Source organism: Cetorhinus maximus, chromosome 1 (assembly GCF_964194155.1).
Source record: "Cetorhinus maximus chromosome 1, sCetMax3.hap1.1, whole genome shotgun sequence".
Taxonomy (NCBI): domain Eukaryota; kingdom Metazoa; phylum Chordata; class Chondrichthyes; order Lamniformes; family Cetorhinidae; genus Cetorhinus; species Cetorhinus maximus.
Window position 1 is genome coordinate 116,666,691 of NC_135879.1, and position 22,387 is coordinate 116,689,077.

Genomic DNA, 22,387 nt, shown 5'->3' on the forward strand with positions numbered 1-22,387 from the left:
GAGGATACCTTTTGCCCACCTAGGAGCCAATCCTACTTTGGTCAGTCTGTCTGGAGGCAATGTGGATTGCCTCAAGAGAAATATGTCATTTCTGTTACCTGGAGTATTGAACTGCACTGAATTTTATTTTGATGACCACAGTGGCAGTCCTAGCAGTTTATCAGTATGCCTGCACTGTGATGGCAGCTCAAAATGCTACAAGCCTGACGCCAATTATGCCTCCGACTCTGAAGAATTCTGTTATTTGGGGAAAATAAAGAGCACTTTCATTCAGTTGCTGGTTATTCAGACATCGGAGGTGTGATGGGTTTGTAAACAATGCAACAACCACCTGCTTGAATGGCATGCTGCTAAATGACTTAAAAAGAGCCGAAGATTGGAAAATTGAGGACTAGTGGTGGAGCTTGTCTATATATAGGGCAGATTGCAAAATTCAGCATTCCGATCACAGCTTCATCCATGAACTGCAGCTTCTGAGAGCACACACATCTGTTGATATATGTGGGTTGGCGGGTCAATGGCTGGTTTGGTAAGTACATCACTGGTGTCCTCTCATTTACTTGACATCCCGTCTTGGGGCCACCTCTTCTTCCTCCAATTGTACATCTCCTTTTGAAGTATTTGGAAGAACAAGAGGTATTCTCATTGGAAATCCCACACATTTACATATTAAATGGCAGCAAAAGTAAATAAGAGTGTCAAAATCCTTACCAGAAATTTCAAGAAAATGAAATGGGACCCAAAATAAAGCACAGGAACGAAATGCCAATGGCCTAATAGTGCAAGCTCAAAAGATTCTAAATCCACAAATTTGTTCTTAAATCCTAATTTCTTTCAGAAGAGAGTGAGCAAAGGAATCCTGAATAGCCAATTTAAACATTTGTGAACATGGTGCCAGCATTCTACATGGAAAATTGAGTGCGTGTTGATTATTAAATAATACTTTAACATTAAAATGAAGCTTCTGACTAATTTTGGCAGAAGCTCCCTGTGACTAGAGGTGTGTGCAAAATACTACCAATGTTCAGTTTGCGCCAATGCTTGATTCAGCAGACGTGCGTTCATCCTGAGTGTGTGTCCTACTTGTCCACGCAAATTGTAACTGCTTTTTGATTGACAAAAGGTTAACTATGATCTTTAAGGACAAGGGCAGCAGACACATGGGAACACCACCACCTGAAAGTTCCCCTCCAAGCCATTCACCATCTTGATTTGGAAATATATTGCCGTTCCTTCACTGAGTAAAAATCATGGAACTCCCTTCCTAACAGCACTGTGGGTGTACCTATACCACAGGGATTGCTGTGGTTCAAGAAAGCAGCTCACCACTACCTTCTCAAGGGCAGTTAGGGATGGGCAATAAATGCTGGCTTAGCCAATGACGCTCACATCCCTTAAAATGAATAAAAGAAAACCTGTGTTACACTGTAATACTCCTTGATCGCTCCATCACCACCCGGTGCTGTGCTTTCAGTCGTTTAAACTCTGTACTCTGAAATTCCCTCCCTAAACTCCTTCACTTCTCTAATTCCCTTTCCTCCTGAGAAACCACCTCTTTGACTATGCTATTGGTCACCTCTCCTAATAGATCTTCCTTTTGTGCAGCATCCAGTTCTGTCTGATTACATCCCTGTGAAATGCTTTGGAATGTTTTCTACTCTAGGCTATACAAATGCAAGCAGTTGTTATTGATGATCTGTCCAAACAACTGAACCTTTGTTTCAACACTATATTTGCATAACCATATTTCTGACGGGTTCCTGTGTTTGAGTGTATTGATCTTTTGCCCACGATTATGACAGTCTCAAGGAGGTCATGAGCCAAGGCTGAATATCCTTGCTGTTCAAGAAGCAATCCAACCAATATTCCTGCCTAGTTAAATAATAGTGTCATGGGTTTTGGAAAGCAATAAGGCACAGAGACTGCTACCATTTTAGCAAATGATGACATGCAAAATTGTGAGCCTACAACAAGACTGGCTACACATTGAGGAGCTCCTCTCTGTTTATGAAATCGTAAGAGGATTTGAGTACAGTAGTAGTGAAGTCTTGCCTCAATTGTATAGAAGCTTGGTTAGGCCGCACCTAGAGTAGTGTGCGCAGTTTTGGTCCCCTTACCTCAAAGTGTATTTTGCCATATAGGGGGTGCAACAAAGCTTCACTAGATTTGTTGTGGGGATGGTGGTACTGTTTCATGAAGAGAGATTGGGGAAACTGCACTTATATTCTCTAGAGTTTCAAAGAATGAGAGGTGATCTCATTGAAACCTACAAAATACTTAAAGGAATAGACAGCATAGATGCAGGTAAGACGTTTCCCCTGGCTGGGGAGTCTAGAACCAGGGGACATGATTTCAAAATAAGGGGAAGTCAGTTAGGACTGAGATGAGGAGAAATTTCTTTACTTAGAGGGCTGTGAATCTTTGGAATTCTCTACCACAGAGGCCTGTGGAAGCTCAGTCATCGAGTATGTTTAAGGTAGAGATTGATAGACTTCGGATGAACAATAATGTAAAGGGTTGTGGGGATAGTGTGGGTAAAAGGCATTAAAGTGTTCGATCAGCCGTGATCAATTTGAATGGCGAAGCAGGCTCGACAGGCTGAATGGCCTTCTCCTGTTCCTATGTTGTGTGGAGATTGTACAGATTAGAATACTAATGTGCCATTAGTAATACCCCGTGCTTTGCGGAAACCTGTTACAGAAGACCAGAGCTCTGTTAAAAGCAAAATACTGCAGATGCTGGAAATCTGAGATAAAAACAGAAAATGCGAGAAAAACTCAGCAGGTCTGACAGCATCTGTGAAGAGAGAAACAGAGTTAACTCTCAAAATGTTAACTCTGTTTCTCTCTTCACAGATGCTGTCGGAACTGCTGAGTTTTTCCAGCATTTTCTGTTTATATGCCAGAGTTCTGTTGCCTTGGTTGTGGATTCCCATTGGAAAAGCAGTAAAGGAGTTAGCCCTGCCAAACAAAACACCTGTTGACTATTTTACACATCAATGAACTTTTATTTTCAAACTTTAGTAAATATCCCCTGCTGTTGTTTGGACAGGGTCAAACACTCAAGAGAGCGGTCATCTGGGCAGCCACAGACAAGAGCTGTAAGGTCTGGCTTGAGAAATGGTGGCCTGGGTTTCACAATAAGAATAACAGGGAGGCTTCAGCACTGACCAGTATTATGAAGTAAATAAAACGCAACTCCTGGTGTCGCATTTATGTTGTAAAACGATGAAATCCAGAAGCTGCTGTCCGAGTTTCCCTACTTCTCCATAAACTTTGCTACACCATGCTGATAGACTCAGCACTGAAAATAGCACATGAAGCTATGGTACCTAGTCACCCACAAAACATACCAGAAAAAGTTAGGGTTTGTGCATCCAGACGTAAATCTATTTGGCTAGAGCCAAGGAACTAAAAAAGATGCAATTACATTGCTCGGTGTAGTCAATAGGCCACTAAATAGTAGGAAAGATACAGAGGTACAAATTTGCAAGAAAATTACAGAGAAATGCGAGAATTATACAGAAGTTATAATGGGGGACATTAATTACCTAAATACAGACTGGGATTGTAGTAGTATAAAGGACAGAGAGGGACAAGAGTTCCTAGAGTGTGTTCTACAGCAGTATGTTTCCTGTCCAACGAGAAAGGAAGCGTTGCTAGACCTGGCTCGTTGGAATGAAATGGGCCAAGTGGATCAAGTGTCAGTAGGGGAACTTTTAGTGGATAGAGATCATTGTATCATAAGGTGTAGGTTGGCCATGGAAAAGGACAAGAAGCAATCTAGAATAATAACAATTAACTGGGGGAAAGCTAACTCCTATGGGGTAAGATGGAGCAGAGGAGAACAGTTCAAGTACAGTCAGTGTATATTCCCATTAAGGGGAAAGGTAGGACAAACAAATCCAGAGCTCCCTGGATGAAAAAGAGATAGAAATTACAATAAAGAAGAAAAAGCTTATAACAGATGTCAGTTGGGTAATACAATTCTGAGCCAGACAGAATATGGAAGGGGGCTTGAAAAAGCAAAAACAAGAGAAGCAAAAAGAGAGCATGAGAAGAGACTGGTGGTTAACATAAAGGGGAATCCAAAGTTTTCTACAGATGTATAGACAATAAAATGGTGCAAAGAGTGGGATTGGGGCTGATTGGGGGCCAAAAGGGGGATTTATGCATGGAGGCAAGTAGCATGGCTGAGGTATTAAATAAACACTTTGCATTTATCTTTACCAAGGAAGATGCTGCTTGCCCAGGTCATGGTGAAAGAGGAGTTAGTTCAGACACTTGAAAGATTTAAAATTGATAAGGAGAAGGTATCGGACAGGTTGTCTGTGCTTAAAGTTGATAAGTCACCAGGACTGGATGAAATGCATCCAACTATACAGAAGGAAGTGAGAGTGAAAATTTCGGAGGCACTGGCTATATTTTTCCTTAGACTCAGGGGTGGTGCCAGAGAACTGGAGAATTGTAAATGTTATACCCTTGTTCAAAAAGAGTGCAAGATCAAGCCCAGTAAATACAGGCCAGTCCTCGGTGGTGGGGAAGCTTTGCGAAATGATCATTTGGGGCAAAAGTAAGTCATTTGGGTAAATGCTGTTAACTAAGGAAATCCAGCATGGATTTAACGGTAAATTGTGTTTTACTAACTTGCTAAAGTTTTTTTGATGAGGTAACAGAGAGGGTTGATGTGGGGTACATGAATTCCAAAAGGCATTTGATTATGTGCACATAAGACCATAAGGCGTAGGAGCAGAAGCAGGCAATTCGGCCCATCGAGTCTGCTTCGCAATCCAATGAGATCATGGCTGATCTGAAAATCCTCAATTCCACTTTCCTGCCTTTTCCCCATAATTCTTGATTCCCTTACTGATTAAAAATCTGTCTATCTCAGCTTTGAATATACTTAATGACCCAGCCTCTACAGCCATCTGTGGTAAAGAATTCCACAGATTCACTACCCTCAGAGAAGAGGTTCCTTCTCATATCGGTCTTAAATGGGCAATCCCTTACTGAGATTATGCCCTCTGGTCCTAGACTCTCCCACAAGGGGAAACAATCTCTCAGCATCAACCTTGTCAAGCCTCCTAAGAATCTTATATGTTTTAATAAGGTCGCCTCTCATTCTTCTAAACTCCAATGAGTACAGGCCTAACCTACTCTACCTCTCCTCATAAGAAAATCCCCCCATAGCCAGGATCAACCTAGTGAGCCTTCTCTGGGCTGTCTCCAATGCCAGTATATCTTTCTTTAGATAAGGGGAGCAAAACAGTTTACAGTATTCTAAGTGTGGTCTAACTAGTGCCTTGTATAGTTTTAGCAAAGCTTCCCTATTTTTATGCTCCATTCCCTTTGAAATAAAAGCCAACATTCCATTTGCCTTACCAATTACCTGCTGAACTTGTATGCTAGCTTTCTGTGATACATGCATGAGGGCCCTCAAATCCCTCTGTGCTGTAGCTTTCTGCAGTCCTTCTCCATTTAAATAATATTCAGCTCCTCTATTCTTCCTGCCAAAGTGCATAACCTCACATTTTGCCATATTATATTCCATCTACCAAGTTTTTGCCCAGTCACTTAACCTGTCCATATCCCTGTATAGACTCTGTGGGTGGAATTTTCCCAGAATTGCACTAAGTGTGGTAGCAGGCAGGTAAAATGGAGTTCTACCCGCCAATAATAACGGCGGGTTTTCATGCTGTATCAAGCCCGCCTTGTTATTATTCACTCCAGCGAAACAGGCCGTTTCCATGGCGAGCGGGCTCTCATTCGCCTGCCTGCCATCACCCTGCTGTTGCATCGCGCCGGCCGCTATCTTTAAAAGGCAGCTGCCAGCAAAGCGCTCATTGCCACCAGCTCACCACCTCTGCCTGGGAGACATGGCCAGCAAAGGAAAAAAGACTGCAGCCCCCGCTTCAACGACAGGTCCCTCGAGCGACTGCTGAATGCCGTGGAGGCCCGTCAGGATGTGCTCTACCCCTGCTTTGGCCACAGGACGGGCAGCAAAGTCACCAACCTGGCTTGGGAGGCAGTGGCAACGGTGGTCAGCGCAAATGCTCTGCAGAGGAGGACAGCCACCCGGTGCCGCAAAAGGATGAATGATCTCCTCCATTCCACCATGGTAAGTTACTCTTTTCATCACTCCCAACTCACACACTGACAAACCCATCACACACTGCCAGTGCAAGGGACATCACCATTCACTCTTTCACACACACCAGCATTGTCCTCATCCCGTTCATGGGGCCACTCACCACCCACACACACCAGTCATACTTATTATCTGGCACAGCAGGTGATCTGATACACTCTCCCCATCTCTATCCATGTAGGACAAACTGGCACACAACAGGAGGAAAAGGTGGACAGGTGGAGGGATGCCAAAGTTCTGACAGAATTAGAAAATAGAGCCATCCAGCTGGCTAGCAATGACCAGGACCGGTCCTTTGCTGACGCTGAATTTGGAGCTGCTCTACCAAGTGAGGATCCAGCAGTGCAACATCCATCAGACAATCATGCTGTGAGTGATGTGTCCTCTTTCACAGGCCGCTGCCATGCACTAATTATCTCCCCTTGCTTTCGCAGGCACATCTGCCAAACAGCCGACAGATTCCATGACCCAGGGCCTCCAAGCAAGCTCCGAAAAAACCTCTGAAGAGGAATCTGAAGGCACCCTCCCTGAAGTCCTGTCACAATGCTCAACCACACCCTCCACCAGCGCAGAGACACACACCTCGGTGGGACCTAGCTTTAGGGGCTCCTCTGGATCACAATCTGGTGAGCATATCGCACTTTTTGATCCACAGCAGGCGGAAGCAGGGACTTCCCAGGTCACTGGCGCTCGGAAGGCTGCTGGAGGCCAGAACGTTGCTGAGGCTGAGTCAGATGATGAGTCTGGACTCGGTCATGTCACAGTTGCTGGAGCTGCAAAGGCAAGCTCGGGAACATCAGGAAGGGATGTCCGCTGCACTCCTCAGATTGCAAGGCACGATGGAGCAGTCCTTCCTTCTTCAGGCTGAGGTGATAATGCCGGCATTGCAATGCACCGAGCTCAACACTGGCAGGATGGTGCCCGCCATGGAGGCCTTGGTCCAGGACGTCACTCCTGCACTGCTGCGCAGGCTTAACTCCATCGCTGATGCCATACTTGGCCTCCAACAGTGTGCGTGCGAGGAGGGTGCTGGGCAGCTCGATCTCACTCCAGTTACCACTTCTGCTCACGGAATCAGGCAGGGGCCCTCGGGCACCCATGAGAGGAGGATCAGCAGATGCACCCTTCAGGGCCATCCACCCAGGTGACTCTGGGAGTAACTGGCCCATCCGCATCCCACCTTCCTGTGACCTCTGCAGCTCCAGCTTCACCGGCTGAGTAGGGTGTCACTGCCGCACAGAAGGACCCCGAAAGTAGGCCGGCATCCTCCAAGTCTCGACACTCCAGAGGTCTCCCGCCAAGTCATCGCAGACGGCGTCACAGTCAGCAGGCTGCCTCCACTTCCGCTGTGGATGTCCAGGGAGCACCAAGATGTAGCAGCAGGGTTAGGAAAGTTAGGTAAAAGTAGTTGCACAGCCTGGGGATGGGTGTTATCACTTGTACATACTGTTCACTATTGTCAATAAACTCCTAAGAATGTCACCCTGCCTGTGGCTCCTTGTCCTGATGAGTGGTGTTCTTGTCACTCAGATGTGAAACCATTTCTGCACAAGATAAAAGGTAGGTGCCTCAGTCCGGGGCCTCTTCCCTGTGCTCTGTGCGGCCTTCTGTCTCAGTTGCACAGATACACATGGCTGTTTGCCTGTCATCTATGCTTGGTGAATGTTTATTCCCTGGCTGGGTTAATTGAATCTTTCAAAAGGGAATTGGATCATTATCTCAAAAAGGAAAAGTGTGAAAGGCTACAGGGAAAAGGCAGTGGAGTGGCACTGGGTGAGTTGCTCCTTCAGAGGGCCAGCACAGACATGACAGGCCAAATGGTTTCCTTCTGTGAGTCTATGATTCTAAGTGAGTTTTTAACAGCATGATAAGTTTTAATTAATGCCATTTTTACCTTTTCCTTTGCCTTTACAAGTGTGGAGTCTCACTCTTAAATAATTTAATTATTGTTGGAGACTTCTTTAAATATGTTAACTTTTTTCTTTCTCTCTCTTTCTAATTCTCATCTTTATTTCTTTCTCTTTATTTTGCTTTCTGTACATGGCTTGACATTGAATTAAATATTCTAATTTATGCTTCCTGCTTCGGACTCTGCATGCCTCAATGAGAATTTGTCAATCTAGTTAAAGAAATGCACTGTCGTTTGCCCAGACATTCCAATAATAACCATAAATTGTCATGAAAAGCCCACATAATGAACACAGGCAGCTATAGACATAAAGAATGGTGAATGCTGTTCCTTTGCTACTGAACATAAAATCTGGCCAGTTTATTTTTCTGATTGCCTCTCGTGAATCACAAGCCGCATAGATGGATCTCCTCAGGTGCATTCAGGTAGATGTAATTTGGCTTGTATACATGGATAGTTGGATATGGATGGGTGCAGTGCGATCACCTCAGAATGTAAACACACTTACCTCTGATGCCTCCTTAAATCCTTCCCTAAACTCAGTAAATAGGGAGCTGTACCTAATAAGAGGCTCATGTCCAGAATTGGGTTGCAGCAACTTGAAAATACAGCTTGTAACAAGTCACAGGTGGAAGTGGGAGCTTTCAAATTAATGTAAAAAATGCAGAAATATCACATATGAAAATAACAGAAGATAGTAACAATGTAAAGAAAATCAATCGTGTGTTGAAGAAAGCGAGTTGCGAAACTAACAACCAACCTAGACTTTAATTAACACAAGTGTTATTAGTTTGTAAAAGTATCCCAGATACACATGGCTGTTTGCCTGTCATCTATGCTTGGGGAAAGTTTATTCCCTGGCTGAAGAATACAGGAAAAGGGAGCAGAGACTCAATAAGCAGGGACAAAGGTATGCCATGTAAATAATGTGTTGGCAGGGCTGAGGGGGTCTGGCCTTCCTACCTCATTCTCCTCTTGTATTGCTAGCAGAGGGCATATTTTGAGGAATACCTAAAAGAAATGGGTCTGACGCTGCGCAAAGGTAGTGGATGGGCAGGCAGCGAACAGGCATGACCAAGGCTTGTCATTTTTTTTCAATACAATGACATTAGACATTAGATCAGTGCTGGGACCATTCTGGCTGATGAAAAAACCAGACCAAGAGACCTCACAGTGATTAAGCTTGCAACAGTGGAAGATTTTCCACCTACGATTCCAAGCATTAAATCCTGTGAAGGGAACCTTGGGAAGCCATGGAAATAATCTGAACGTGCAATTTTATTCTGGTGATGTTCAAAGACACTTGGCTCTACAATTTTCATAATAAAATCAAAGCAAAAGTCATTATACCTGTGTTACTGTTGCAATTTTGTACATTCCATATGCATATAATTCAATGAATCCAGAATCTCCTCCAAGAACAAGGGTATTTAGCCTGGTAGGATATGAACAAAAAATTTAAATTTGAAAGATACTAATCTTCACCTTCAATACCGCACACAATCATGTAAAAATCGAGTATTTTACAACAAATTTTTAGGTAGAAGGTAGGGGATCGACATATTCACGAGTAGTATTTTCAGGGGTTGAAATTCACGCATGTTGGAGTTGTTATCTTAAAACATGAAAAATATTTACCAATTACCAGTAGGCTAAGTAGTGGAAGCCGTAGCCTAGATTTCTTCTTGGGTAATGATGAGGGCAAAACCACACTCAATTGCCCAATTCCACTTTAAATCTACAAATAAATGTATCTCACACTTTAATTTATGTTAATTGTAGTGCCATCCTCTCCCATCGTCTCGCTACCTAACTTGATGCCATAATGGTATGGGTAATGCCATATTGGTATAGGTATCAATCTAGTAAACCTCAGAGGAGGTTTACTAGATTGATACCTGGAATGAGCGGGTTATCTTATGAGGAAAGGTTGGGCAGGCTGGGCTTGTTTCCACTGGAGTTCAGAAGGGTGACAGAAGGGTGATGTACATAAGATCCTGACTAGGGGGCAATGTTTTAAAATTAGGGGTTGCCCTTTTAGGACAGAGATGAGGAGAAATTTTTTCTCCCAGAGGTTTGTGCAACTTTGGGACACTCTGCTTCAGGTGGTGGTGGAGGTGGAGTCATTCAATATTTTTAAGGCAGAGGTAGGTAGATAGATTCTTGTGAGGCATGGGAATCAAAGGTATCAGAGGTAGATGGGAATATGGAATTCGAAACACAAACAGGTCATCCATGATCTTATTGAATGGCGGGGCAGGTTTGAGGGGCCCTGTGGCCTACTTCTGCTCTTATTTCATATGCTCTTATTGTCCGAAAATATGGGCTTCTCAGGCACATCTCTTCACTGCAACCCGAAAGAAAAAAAAAAATGAGCAAAGGAAAATGTGTTGAAAATGTACATAATCCAAAAAAAAAAATTGGTAATTATAAGCATAATATCAGGAAATTAAATTTACTGGCAGTAACAGGTCATTTATCATAGTGTCAGCTGGTTTAGAAGGTTTACTGTAAAATTTACACTATCTACAAGATGCACCTCAGCAATTTACTTCAATGTCGACACCCTCCCCTGCAATAGTTTTTTAAAAATTTCTTCATGGTTTATTGGTTAGGTCAGAATATTGCATGCAATTCTGGTCGCCATTTTACCAGAAGGATATGGAAGCGTTGGAGAGGGTGCAGAGGAGGTTTACCAGGATGCTGCCTGGTCTGGAGGTTATTAGTTACGAGGAGAGGTTGGAGAAACTCGGATTGTTCTCACTAGAGCGACGGAGATTGAGGGGCGACTTGACAGAAGTTTACAAAATTATGAGTGGCATGGACAGAGTAGATAGTCAGAAGCTTTTTCCCAGGGTGGAAGAGTCAATTACTAGGGGACATAGATTTAAGGTGAGAGGAGAAAACTTTAGAGGAGATGTGCGGGGCAAGTTTTTTACGCAAAGGGTAGTGAGTGTCTGGAATTCGCTGCCAGAGGAGGTGATGGAAGCAGGTATGATAGTGGTGTTTAAGAGGCAGCTTGACAAATACATGAATAGGGTGGGAATAGAGGGATACGGACCCCGGAAGTGCAAAATGTTTTAGTTTGACAGGCAATATGATCGGCGCAGGCTTGGAGGGCCGAAGGGCCTGTTCCTGTGCTGTACTTTGTTCTTTGTTGAGTGTCCCTGGCAAGCTAGCATTTGCTGCCTACCCCTAATTGCCCTCAAGAGGGCGGTGTTGAGCAGTCTTCTTGAACAACTGAAGTTCATGTGCTGCAGTTATACACACTGCAGGGAGTTCAAGGTTTTTGACCCAGCTTCAGTAAAGGGATGGCAATATAGTTCCAAGACAGTACGGTGCACAGTTTGGAAGGGAACTATTCTACCACCAAGAAGGAGAAAAGCAGAAATGACATGTGAATACCAGCAATCACAAGATCTCTTCCACATCACACATCACTTAGACATCCATTACTATGCTTCCACTTCACACACCACCTTCACTTGGGACATAGGTCACCATTCCTTTATCATTGTTGTTCTGTATTTTGAAATTTCCTACCTAACACCATTGTGAGAGCACCACAGACACTAGAAATGCAGCAGTTCAAGAAAGCCCTTTGCTACCTCCGCTGAGCAAATGGGATGAACAATAAACAAAATCGTGCCCACATTTTGAGAACAAGTTTGAAAAAAATGTAGAACATACAGGGCTTGTAATACTGGTTACACTATAGGCAAAAAAAATGAAGAGCAATTTTGCTTCTATAAGCAATGCCAACTTAGGATATTAAGGAAATGCACAGCTTTAGAATAATTTCTAAGATTGAAATGTTGTTGCTGCTATTAAATGGTGCATCAAACAAAATAGCAGTTTGGTAATGTTCTTTTCAGTAGCCAAACTACACATATCATTAAAGCATCTCTTTTTGGGGATGGAAAAAGGAAAAGTACCTTTTGTCACCTAATAGCTTTGTGACTTCATCTGATTTTTCTTCACTAAAAAAAAAGACAGAGAAAATGCTTGTTAGTGGCTAGGGAGACAGCTAAATCTAATATTTAAAAACTATGGATTTTAAAGGCATACTACATCTGGACATACCTGAAAATCTTTGCAGAGGTACTGTAACTGATCAGATAAAAGAAAAACAAATACATGTGCATTAGACAAATATATTAAATACCATAAGTGTAGTATTGCCAATTCTTAAAATAATTTTACAATTATAAAAGCCATTTAAGTAACTGAAAATGCGAGGGAGCAATTAGATTAAGGGTTAATCTGAAAAGAAAAATAGATCCCTTCCCCACTCAACTCAGCATTATTTTTATACCACAGGCTAACTTTAAAAACAATTTTACGATAATGTTCTCACCCATTAGTCTGCTTGTCTGTAAACAATGCATGTCAAAAATAAATGGGCAGATTTCAACAAACCTTGGTACACAGATAGTGTATGGCCCAAGGAAGAACTGATTAGTGTTACAATCTCCATATGGAAACCGTAAACCAAAATTACCAAATTTACTGAATGACCCCTAAATGAAGAAATTAGCAACAAGATTCCACTTTTTGTAGCTTTTATATATGAATTAACAGGCAACCAGCAATCATAAGATCCCCTCCACAAAAGGTAAATATAACTTAAAATAGCCGATACAGCCAAGATACATCTTATGCAGTCACAAACTTATGCATTACCCCCTGCACAAATGTGGCAGCTACACAGTTCCACAATATGTGTAGGTCAGGAGTCCGACCAATAACAGCTTTCAACACTGAGTTTCACAGGAACGATAATTAGCAGCGAGGCATACTTATACAAACCCTCTCCCTTGGGTTGTGACAGTCCTGATGTTGTAGTTTTCCAGACAGCCTTTTCAACTGACAAACCAATAACACAGGTTCACAGTTTGGCCAATTCTGGGAAAACACCCAGCTCTGTATCTTCAAGCTATTCACACAGCTTTCCAGGTTATAGACCTTTTTAGTCAGCTCACACTGTTCCTCCAAGAGCTCCTGTCACCTTTTCTACAAAACAGAAAAACTGACCTCTTCCTGAGAGTGATTTGCTTCTTCTCACAATAATTTTCTGTGTTCCTCTTTCTATCTCTGTCTGTTCTCTATGTCTGCATTTGTGCATTGATTGCCTTCAACCTCCATTTCCTCTGCATGTAGCTCTCCTTTGTGTCTTTCACCTTCACAACTTCTTTCCTAACTTTGTTCCTGTTGGTGCCACTTCTAGGTCACGAGCTACCAGGTCACATGGCAATTATTCAAGAAAATTACAACTGATCCCTTCACAATTGACAAACTCTTAAAAGCCCATTTCAAACATTTTCAAACAATTGCAGATTCCACAGACATTTTGAAGAAATTACAAATGTTGCTTACTGTACTGCTTCTGGATCAAAGGACATTACGTTAGTTTTTGGCCAAGATGCGGATCCCGATATTAGAATCTTTTAAAGGATCCATTAGCATTGAGAGATAGGATGAATTTATTTTTTTTAAAAGAATGTTGTGGGTTGTTTTACTTAGAATGCTGTTAACTGTTTTAAATGTTGTGGATTGTCTCAGCTGCTGGACTGGAATCTGTCACAGCTGTCAAAATGTGTGCACAATTTTCAGAGCAGATTGCTGGATGTGAATTGGCCTGAAACCTCCTCAATGAGATGGAAGAGAATTTCTTTTTTCAGCTTTTTACTTACAGCAGGCAGAGAAAAGTTCCAAGGATGAGCTGAGGAATAGTAATAATGCTGAGTTAACACAGCATGGCAGCGATATGCACTCTGAGTGCCCTCTTCACTTGTTTATAACTGGAATTATAAACACACTTTGATTCCTTCCTATATCATTGTAGCAGCCTTTCCGCAATAAAGAGCATAGATTTGTTAAAAGCAAATTGGGTTTTACTAACTTAATTGAGCTCGCTGATAAAGTAACAAAGAGGGCTGATGAAGGTAATGCTGTTGATGTTATACATATGAACTCGAAAAGGGGCCGGATAAAGCACCAAATAATAGACATGTTAGCAAAATTGAAGCCCATGGGAGTAAAGAAGCAGTAGCAGCATGGATACAAATTGCACAAGGAAAAGAAAACAGAGAGCAGCGGTGAACAGTTCTTTTTCAGACTGTAGAAAAGTCTGCAGTGGTGTACCCCAGGAATTGATGTTGGGGCCACTACACTTCTTGCTAACAACTTCAACTTTTACAGTTCCTTGGAAATAGCAAAACTCCCAACATGCTTCAATGAGGTATTGTAAAAAATACGGTATCGAGCCACATAAAGATTTATTAGGGCAAAAGATCAAAAAAATCAGTTTTAAGGAGTGTCTTAAAGGAGGAAAGGGATGTAGAGAGGTTTAGAGAAGGAATTTAAGAGCTTAGGGCCAAGGCAGCTGAAGGTATGGTCAGCAATGGTGCAGCAATGAAAATCAGGGATGCTCAAGAGGCTGGAATTAGAGGGTGGCAGGATTGGAGGAAATTACAGAGATAGGGAGGGGGGCCCAGCCATGAAGGGATTTGAAAACAAGGGTGAGAATTTCAAAATTGAGGCATTGCTTAACCAGGAGCTGGCTTAGAGGTATAAGAATGGAATTTGGTGCGAGTTAAGCTGTGCGTAGCAGCATTTTGGATTACCTCAAGTTTATGAAGAGTGGAATGTGGGAGGCTGGCCAGAAGTGCATTAGAATAGTCAAGTCTGGAAGTAACAAAGGCATGGGTGAGGGTTTCAGCAGAAGAGCTGAAGCAGGGGCAATGTTGCAAGGTGCAAAGAGGTAGTCTTAATGACACCGTGGATTTGTGCTTGAAAGCTCATCTTGGGGAGAAATAAGACAATAAGGTTGTGAACAGGAAAGGGATGGAGTTGGTGGTGAGGGGGCAGAATTTAGGGCAAGGACTGAAGGTAATAGCTTCATTCTTCCCAATTGTTAATTGGAGGAAATTCCTGTTCATCCACTACTGGATTTTGGAGAAATAGACTGACAATTTAGACAGTGGAGGGATCAAGAGAGGTGGTGGTGAGGTAAAACTGTACATTGTCAGCATACATGAAGAAATAGGGAGGGGCCAAGGATAGATCCTTGGAGGACAGCATGGGTAACTATGCAAGAATGGGAAGGGAAGCCATGGGCTATAATTAGATAGATAAGAATGGAACCAGGCGCATGCAGTTCCACCAAGATGGAAGTCAATGGAGAAGTGTTGAAGGAGAATGGCGTGATTAACTGTGTCAAAGGCTGCAGAGGAGGGATAGTTTGCCTTTGTCTACTGAAGTAGGCAACATTTAGCAATTCAAATCTCACACAGAGAAATGTGGAAGTGATGCATTTTGGTAGGAAGAATGAGAAGTGGTAATATAAAACTAAATAGTACAATTTTAAAAGAGGGGGTTCAAAATCAGAAAAAAACAGATGGTATATGTACACAAATCTTTGAAGGTGGCAGAACAAGATGAGAAGGCTGTTAAAAAGCATGTGGGACTCATGGCCACATAAACAGAGGAACAGAGCACAAAAACAAGGAATTTATGCTAAATCTTTATGAATTGTTGGTTAGCCTCCAGTTTGAGAATGATGTCTGATTCTGGGTACTAGGTTAAGGGCAGATTTAATCGAGGTAGTTCAAATCATGAAATGTTTTGCTTGAGTAAATGAATAAATAAGGAGAAACTGAGTATTGCTGAAAAAAGACGTGTCTAAGCTTTTCGTCTTGCATTCATCAGTACACTTCACAAGAATACCAATGTATGGGGAAAACAACAATTTATACTAAATGTGAAGAGAGTGCTGTTTGATTGGCAAGTTGTGTTACCATGGAGAATGCACCAGTGATGGCGACTGACAGTTGACTGCCAAGCATTGCTGAAATTTAAACCAGGCAGCTTGACCCTGATAGGTCAAGGTATTGCCCTGAGAAATAAGTCAATGAATGGCTGTCACTTATTTTGTTTAGCTGAAACAGACACAATGTGTGTGCATAAAAACAAAAAGCTAAAAGCTACTGCGGATGCTGGAAATCCAAAACAAAAACAGAATTACCTGGAAAAAGTCAGCAGGTCTGGCAGCATGGGTGAGAAGAAAAGAGTTGACGTTTCGAGTCCAACATGACCCTTCAACAGAACTGAAGTATAAAAAAGAACTGAAGTATACTTCAGTTCTGTTGAAGGGTCATGTTGGACTCGAAACGTCAACTCTTTTCTTCTCCACCGATGCTGCCAGACCTGCTGAGTTTTTCCAGGTAATTCTGTTTTTACAATGTGTGTGCATGTTCCTTCTGTCTGCAAAGAACAGGGCCCTGTGTATTAATAAATGTAGCTTCCAGTACACACAAATGGACCACACTGCAAGCCTGATTGACAATCTTAAATTGGTTGTCAGTGTAATTCTTAGCAAACTGAGGATTATTTAGCAAATGTTGTCCAATCGCAGAATCACATCTAATATAGGACACTGTGTTTTTGAGTTTTGCAATCATGGGCTACCTGGTTTAAATTTCAACAATGCTTGGCAGTTAACTGACAGTCAACATCACTAGTGCATTCTCCATGGCAATGCCACTTGCCAACCAGTCAGCACTCTCTTCACATACAGTATAAATTGCCGTTTTCCCCTTATATTGGTATTCTTGCAAATTGCCCTGATGAGTGCAAGACGAAAAGTTTAGACATGTCTCTATTATCAGCAATACTCAAGCTCTGTATTACCAAATGACTAAAGGAGAAACTACTTCAAGTGGCAGAAGGTTTGGTGACTGGAGGATACAGATGCAAGTCAACTCGCAAGAAATGGAGTGGAAACAATGGCAATTTTTTTAATGCATCCCATTCGGATAATCTGAAAGGCTGGTGGAAACAACTTCAATAACTTTCTAAATGGAATTGGTTGTGCTACTTGAAGGGAAAGAAAATTGCAGAGCTATGGAGAAGGGACAGGGGAGTCGAATAATTGAGTAACTCTACCAAACATCCGGTTCAGGTATGATGGGCTGAATGGCCTCCTTATGTGCTGCATCATTGATCAATTATATGATAACAATTATACAAATGCTCTAAGAGAGTAACTAAATTAAAATTTAGCAGAAAATACAGTGCTAATATACTTGTCCAATAGAGAAATTTTCCTTTGAACGTCTGGCAGCTAGGAGAGTAGGAATAAATGGGTCTTTTACGGAGTGGCAGGTAGTGACTAGTGGGGCACCACAGGAGTCAGTGCTTGGGCTCCAGCTATTCACAACATATATCAATGATTTAGATGAAGGAACCAAAAGTAACATTTCCAAGTTTGCTGATGACACAAAGTTTATTGGGAATATGAGCGATATGGGGGTGTTAAGAGGCTTCATGGCGATTTAGACAGGTTGAGTGAGTGGGCAAATACATGGCAGATGCAGTATAACTTGGATAAGTGTGAAGTTAACCACTTCAGCAGGAAAAACTGAATGGCAGAGCATTATTTAAATGCTGATAGATTGGGAAATGTTGCTGTACAAAGGGACCTGGATGTCTTTATACACCAATCACTGAAAGCAAGCATGCAGGTGCAGCAAACAGTTAAGACGGCAAATGGTATGTTGGTCTTTGTTGCGAGAGGAATTGAGAACAGGAGCAAAGATGTCTTATTTCAACTGTACAGGGCTTTGATGAGATCACACCTTCCTTGAATATTGTGTGCAGTTTTAGTCTCCTTACCTAAGAAAGGATATACTTGTCATGGAGGGAGTGCAGCAAAGGTTTACCAGACTGATTCCTGGGGTGGCAGGATTGTCATATGAGGGGAGATTGGGCCAACTAGGCCTGTATTCACTGGAGTTTAGAAGAATGAGAGGAGATCTCATTGAAACATATAAAATTCTGACAGGGATGGACAGGCTGGATGCAGGGATGATAGACCATTTAGGACTGAGATGAGGAGAAACTTCTTCAATCACAAGGTGGTGAATATATGGAATTCTCTACCACAGTAGGCTGTGAAGACCAAGTCACTGAATATGTTTAAGAAGGAAATAGATAGGTTTCTGGACTCTAAAGGCATCAAAGGGTATGAGGAGAAAGCGGGAGTACGGTGTTGAGATAGAGGATCAGTCATGATCATACTGAATGGTGGAGCAGGCTCTTGGGATTGAATGCCCTAATCCTGCTCCTATTTTTTATGTTTCTATTATAAGTTCCTCTAAGACATTTGTCCAATTTGCCATGAAGATGGTGTGACCTCCACAACTTCCTTTGGGAAGCATTCCAATAGCCAGCTACTCCTCGAGCAACGTTTCCTTACATCCTACTTTATTTTACATTTTTCAGCTTAAAACTCAAGTCTCTTCTTTCTGCTCCCAATGCAGATAACCCCAACTCATCTGCTACATTCCTGAACTTTATTATTTTGAACATCTTAATCATATTTCTCTTAGTCTACTCTTTTCCAATGAGAAGAGTTCCACGTCCTGAACTAAAAATAGAAAATGCTGGAAATGCTCAGCTGGTCAGGAGTAATCAGTGGAGAGAGAAACAAAAGTTCACGCTTACGGTTAATGGCCTTTCATCAGAACTGCAAGGTAGAAATGTAACAGGTTTTAAACAATTACAGGTACAGAGAAAGGAGGAGAGGAGGAAAAAGAACAAAGGGAAAGGTCTGTGATAAGGTGGGAGACAGCAGTGGTTTAATAACAAAGGGAATGTCCACCGAGTTGTTTTTGCCATCTGGATGCAGTGCCACAACTCCCCAGTTGTATAACTGAAAGAATCATGATACTTCACCTCCAATTCTGCCATAACCAATACGCGCCATCATCAGTATGTACCCCCCAACCCTGGACTCCGATGAGAGTTAAGGAAAAGTTCTGTTCTGACATTGATGAAATCCTCACTGCCATGCTAACAGGAGAAAGATCATGCCTCTGGAAACTTTAATATCAGGGTTCATTGTAACGCCTATATCTGATGCAGAACTACTGGGGTAGAAGGGAGCTATTCTGGTGGGATGGGCTTCACTTGAACCATGTTGGGCCCAGTGTCCTGGTGAATCAAATAACTAGGGCTGTAGAGAGGACTTTAAACTAAATAGAGGGCAGGGGGGAGGTCCTGGAGAGGGGATAAGTTGGCTTACAAGGCAAAAGGGTATGGCTGTATTGCAGGGCAGCTACTTTTAGATAATGATACCCAGAGTGTGACAGGAAGGGACAGTCATAAACATAAACATAAAACATAAACAAAAAAAAACAGCAGCAAATAGGAACAAAGGAAGAAAAAATGGTAAAAAGGCACAATTAACTGCTCTTTACTTAAATGCACGTAGTATTTGGAACAAAATTAATTAATTAACGGCACAAATAGAGATTAATGGGTATGACCTTATAGCCATTGCGGAGACAAAGTTACAAGGAGGTCAAAGCTGGGAACTAAATATTCAGGGGTATATGACTTTTCGAAAGGACAAGCAGGAAGGAAAGAGTGGTGAGGTAGCTTTGTTAGTACGAGATGGAATAAGTACGATAGCAAGAAATGATCTTGGATCGGAAGATGTGGAATCTATATGGGTGGAGGTAAGAAATAACAAGGAGAAGGCGACACTGGTGGTCAGTAGTCTATAGGCCTCCTAACAGTAGCTATGCTGTCGGACAGAGAATAAATCAGAAAATAATGAGAGCATGTAAAAAAGGCAGTATATTAATCATGGGTGACTTTAATCTCCATGTAGATTGGGAAAATCAAATTGGCAGAGGTAGCCATGAGCAAGAATCCATAGAGTGTCCTCGGGACAGTTTCCTAGAACAATATGTGGTGGATCCAACATGGGATCAGGCTATTTTGGATCTAGCAATGTGTAATGAGACAGGTTTAATAAATGATCTCAGAGTAAAAGATCCCCTAGGAAACAGCGACCATAACATGGTGGAATTTAGCATTCAGGTTGAGAGTAAGAAACTTAGTTCGGAAACATCTGTGCTAAACTTAAATAAGGGTAATTACAAAGGAATGGGGGAAAATTGGCTGGATTGGACTGGGAAAGGAGTTAAGCAGAAAAGACGGTTGATGAACAATGGCAGACGTTTAAGAAAATAGTCCATGACTCGCAACAAAGATATATCCCAGTGAGGAAGAAGGATTGTAAGGGGGGCGTAAACCAACCATGGTTAACCAAGGAAGTTAAGTAACCAAGATTGTATCAAAGTGAAAGAAAAAAACTACAATGTGGCAAAGATTAGTGGTAAAACCAGAGGATTGGGAAAGTTTTAAAAAGCCACAGAAGATGACCAAAAAAATAATAAAGAGGAAGAAAATAAACTTTGAGGGTAAACTAGCAAGTAATATAAAAATGGACAGTAAGAGCTTCTTTAAATATATAAAAAGGAAGGGAGAGATCAAAGTCAATGTAGGCCCCTTAGAGAATGAGGCTGGGGAAATAATAATGGGGGACCAGGAAATGGCAGAGGAGTTGAATTAATACTTTGCATCAGTCTTCATGGTAGAAGACACTGATAACATTCCAAAAATACTCAATAATCATGAGGCAAAAGGGGGGGGGGGATGAAATAAATACAATAACTATCACTAGAGAAAAAGTACAAGGGAAACTAATGGGACTAAAGGCCAATAAGTCACCTGGACCGGATGGGTTGCATCCTAGGATATTAAAGGAAATAGCTGCAGAGATAGTGGATGCACTGGTAATAATCTTCCAAGAGTCCTTAGATTCTGGAAAAGTCCCAGAGGATTGGAAAACTGCCAATGTAACACCCTTATTCAAAAAGGGAGACAAAAACAGGTAACTATAGGCCAGTTAGCTTAACATCTGTCATTGGGAAAATGTTGCAGTCTATTATGAAGGATGTAATAGCAGAGGATTTAGAAACGCATAATCTAATCAAGCAGAGTCAGCATGGTTTCGTGCAGGGGAAATCATGCCCAACAATTAGAAATCTTTGAGGAGGTAACAAGCAAGACAGATAAAGGGGAACCAGTAGACGTAATATATTTGGGTTTCCAAAAGGCGTTCGATAAGGTACCATTTATAAGGCTACTTAATAAGATAAGAGCCCATGGTGTTGGGGGTAATGTATCAGCATGGATAGAAGACTGGCTATCTAATATGAGAGAGAGTTGGGATAAGGGTGGCATTTTCAGGATGGCAACCCGTAACTAATGGAATGCCACAGGGATCAGTGCTGGGGTCACAATTATTTACAATTTATATGAATGACTTGGATGAGGGAAATGAATGTGCTATCGCCAAGTCTGCAGATGGCACAAAAATAGATGGGAAGGCAAGTGGTGAGGATGACACAAAGAGTCTTCACAGGGATAAAGGCAGGTTAAGTGAGTGAGCAAAAACGTGGCAGATGGAGCATAATGTGGGAAAGTGTGAGGTTATGCACTTTGGCAGGAAGAATAGAGGACCTAGATATTATTTAAATGGAGAAAGACTGAAGAAAGCTGCAACACAGAGGGATTTGGGGGTCCTCTTTCATAAATCCCAAAAAGCTAGCATACAAGTTCAGCAGGTAATTGGTAAGGCAAATGGAATGTTGGCCTTTATTTCAAAGGGAATGGAATATAAAAATAGGGAAGTCTTGCTAAAACTATACAAGGCACTAGTTAGACCACATCTAGAATACTGTGAACAGTTTTGCTCCCCTTATCTAAGGAAAGATATACTGGCATTGGAGGCAGTCCAGAGAAGGTTCACTAAGTTGATACCAAGGATGGAGGAATTTTCTTATGAGGAGAGGTTGAGTGGGTTGGGCCTGTACTCATTGGGGTTTAGAAGAACGAGAGGTGACCTTATTGAAACATAAAAGATTCTTAGGAGGTTTGACAGGGTAGGTGCTGAGAGGTTGTTTCCCCTTGTGGGTGAGTCTAAGACCAGAGGGCATAATCTCACAGTAAGAGGTTTCCCACTTAAAACAGAGATGAGGAGGAATTTCTTCTCTCAGAGGGCAGTCAATCTGTGGAATTCTTTACTGCAGAGAACTGTAGAGGCTGGGTCGTTAAGTATATTCAAGGCTGAGATCGACAGATTTTTAATCAGTAAGGAAACCGAGGGTTATGGGGAAAAGGCAAGAAAGTGGAGTTGAGGATTATCGGATCAGCCATGATCTCATTGAATGGCGGAGCAGACTCAACGGGCCGAATGGCCTACTTCTGCTCCTACGTCTTATAGTCTTAAGAAGGCAGCATTCCAATAGCTCAAACCTGATGCCCAAAGACAATGATAAAAGATAAGGGACATGTGGTGGGAAGAGAAAGCACAAGAGTTCCAATAATATGCTGACCATCATCACATACGAAGCCTTTTTTGAAGCCATCTATAGACTAAGTACAAACAGGCAATATTCCATTTGTTTACAAGAT

The 22,387-nt window shown here is 42.0% G+C and overlaps 1 protein-coding gene across 1 annotated transcript in view; it reads right to left on the reverse strand.

Annotated features, from left to right (window-relative positions):
• Positions 1 to 22,387, reverse strand: part of anapc4 (anaphase promoting complex subunit 4) — a 136,136-nt gene that overhangs the window by 83,341 nt on the left and 30,408 nt on the right. The window contains exons 6-8 of the mRNA XM_078545873.1: positions 12,140 to 12,166; positions 11,992 to 12,036; positions 9,407 to 9,491 (exon numbers count right to left, since the gene is read on the reverse strand). Coding sequence (XP_078401999.1) covers positions 9,407 to 9,491; positions 11,992 to 12,036; positions 12,140 to 12,166 — 157 coding nt within the window. The remainder of the gene's footprint in view (positions 1 to 9,406; positions 9,492 to 11,991; positions 12,037 to 12,139; positions 12,167 to 22,387) is intronic.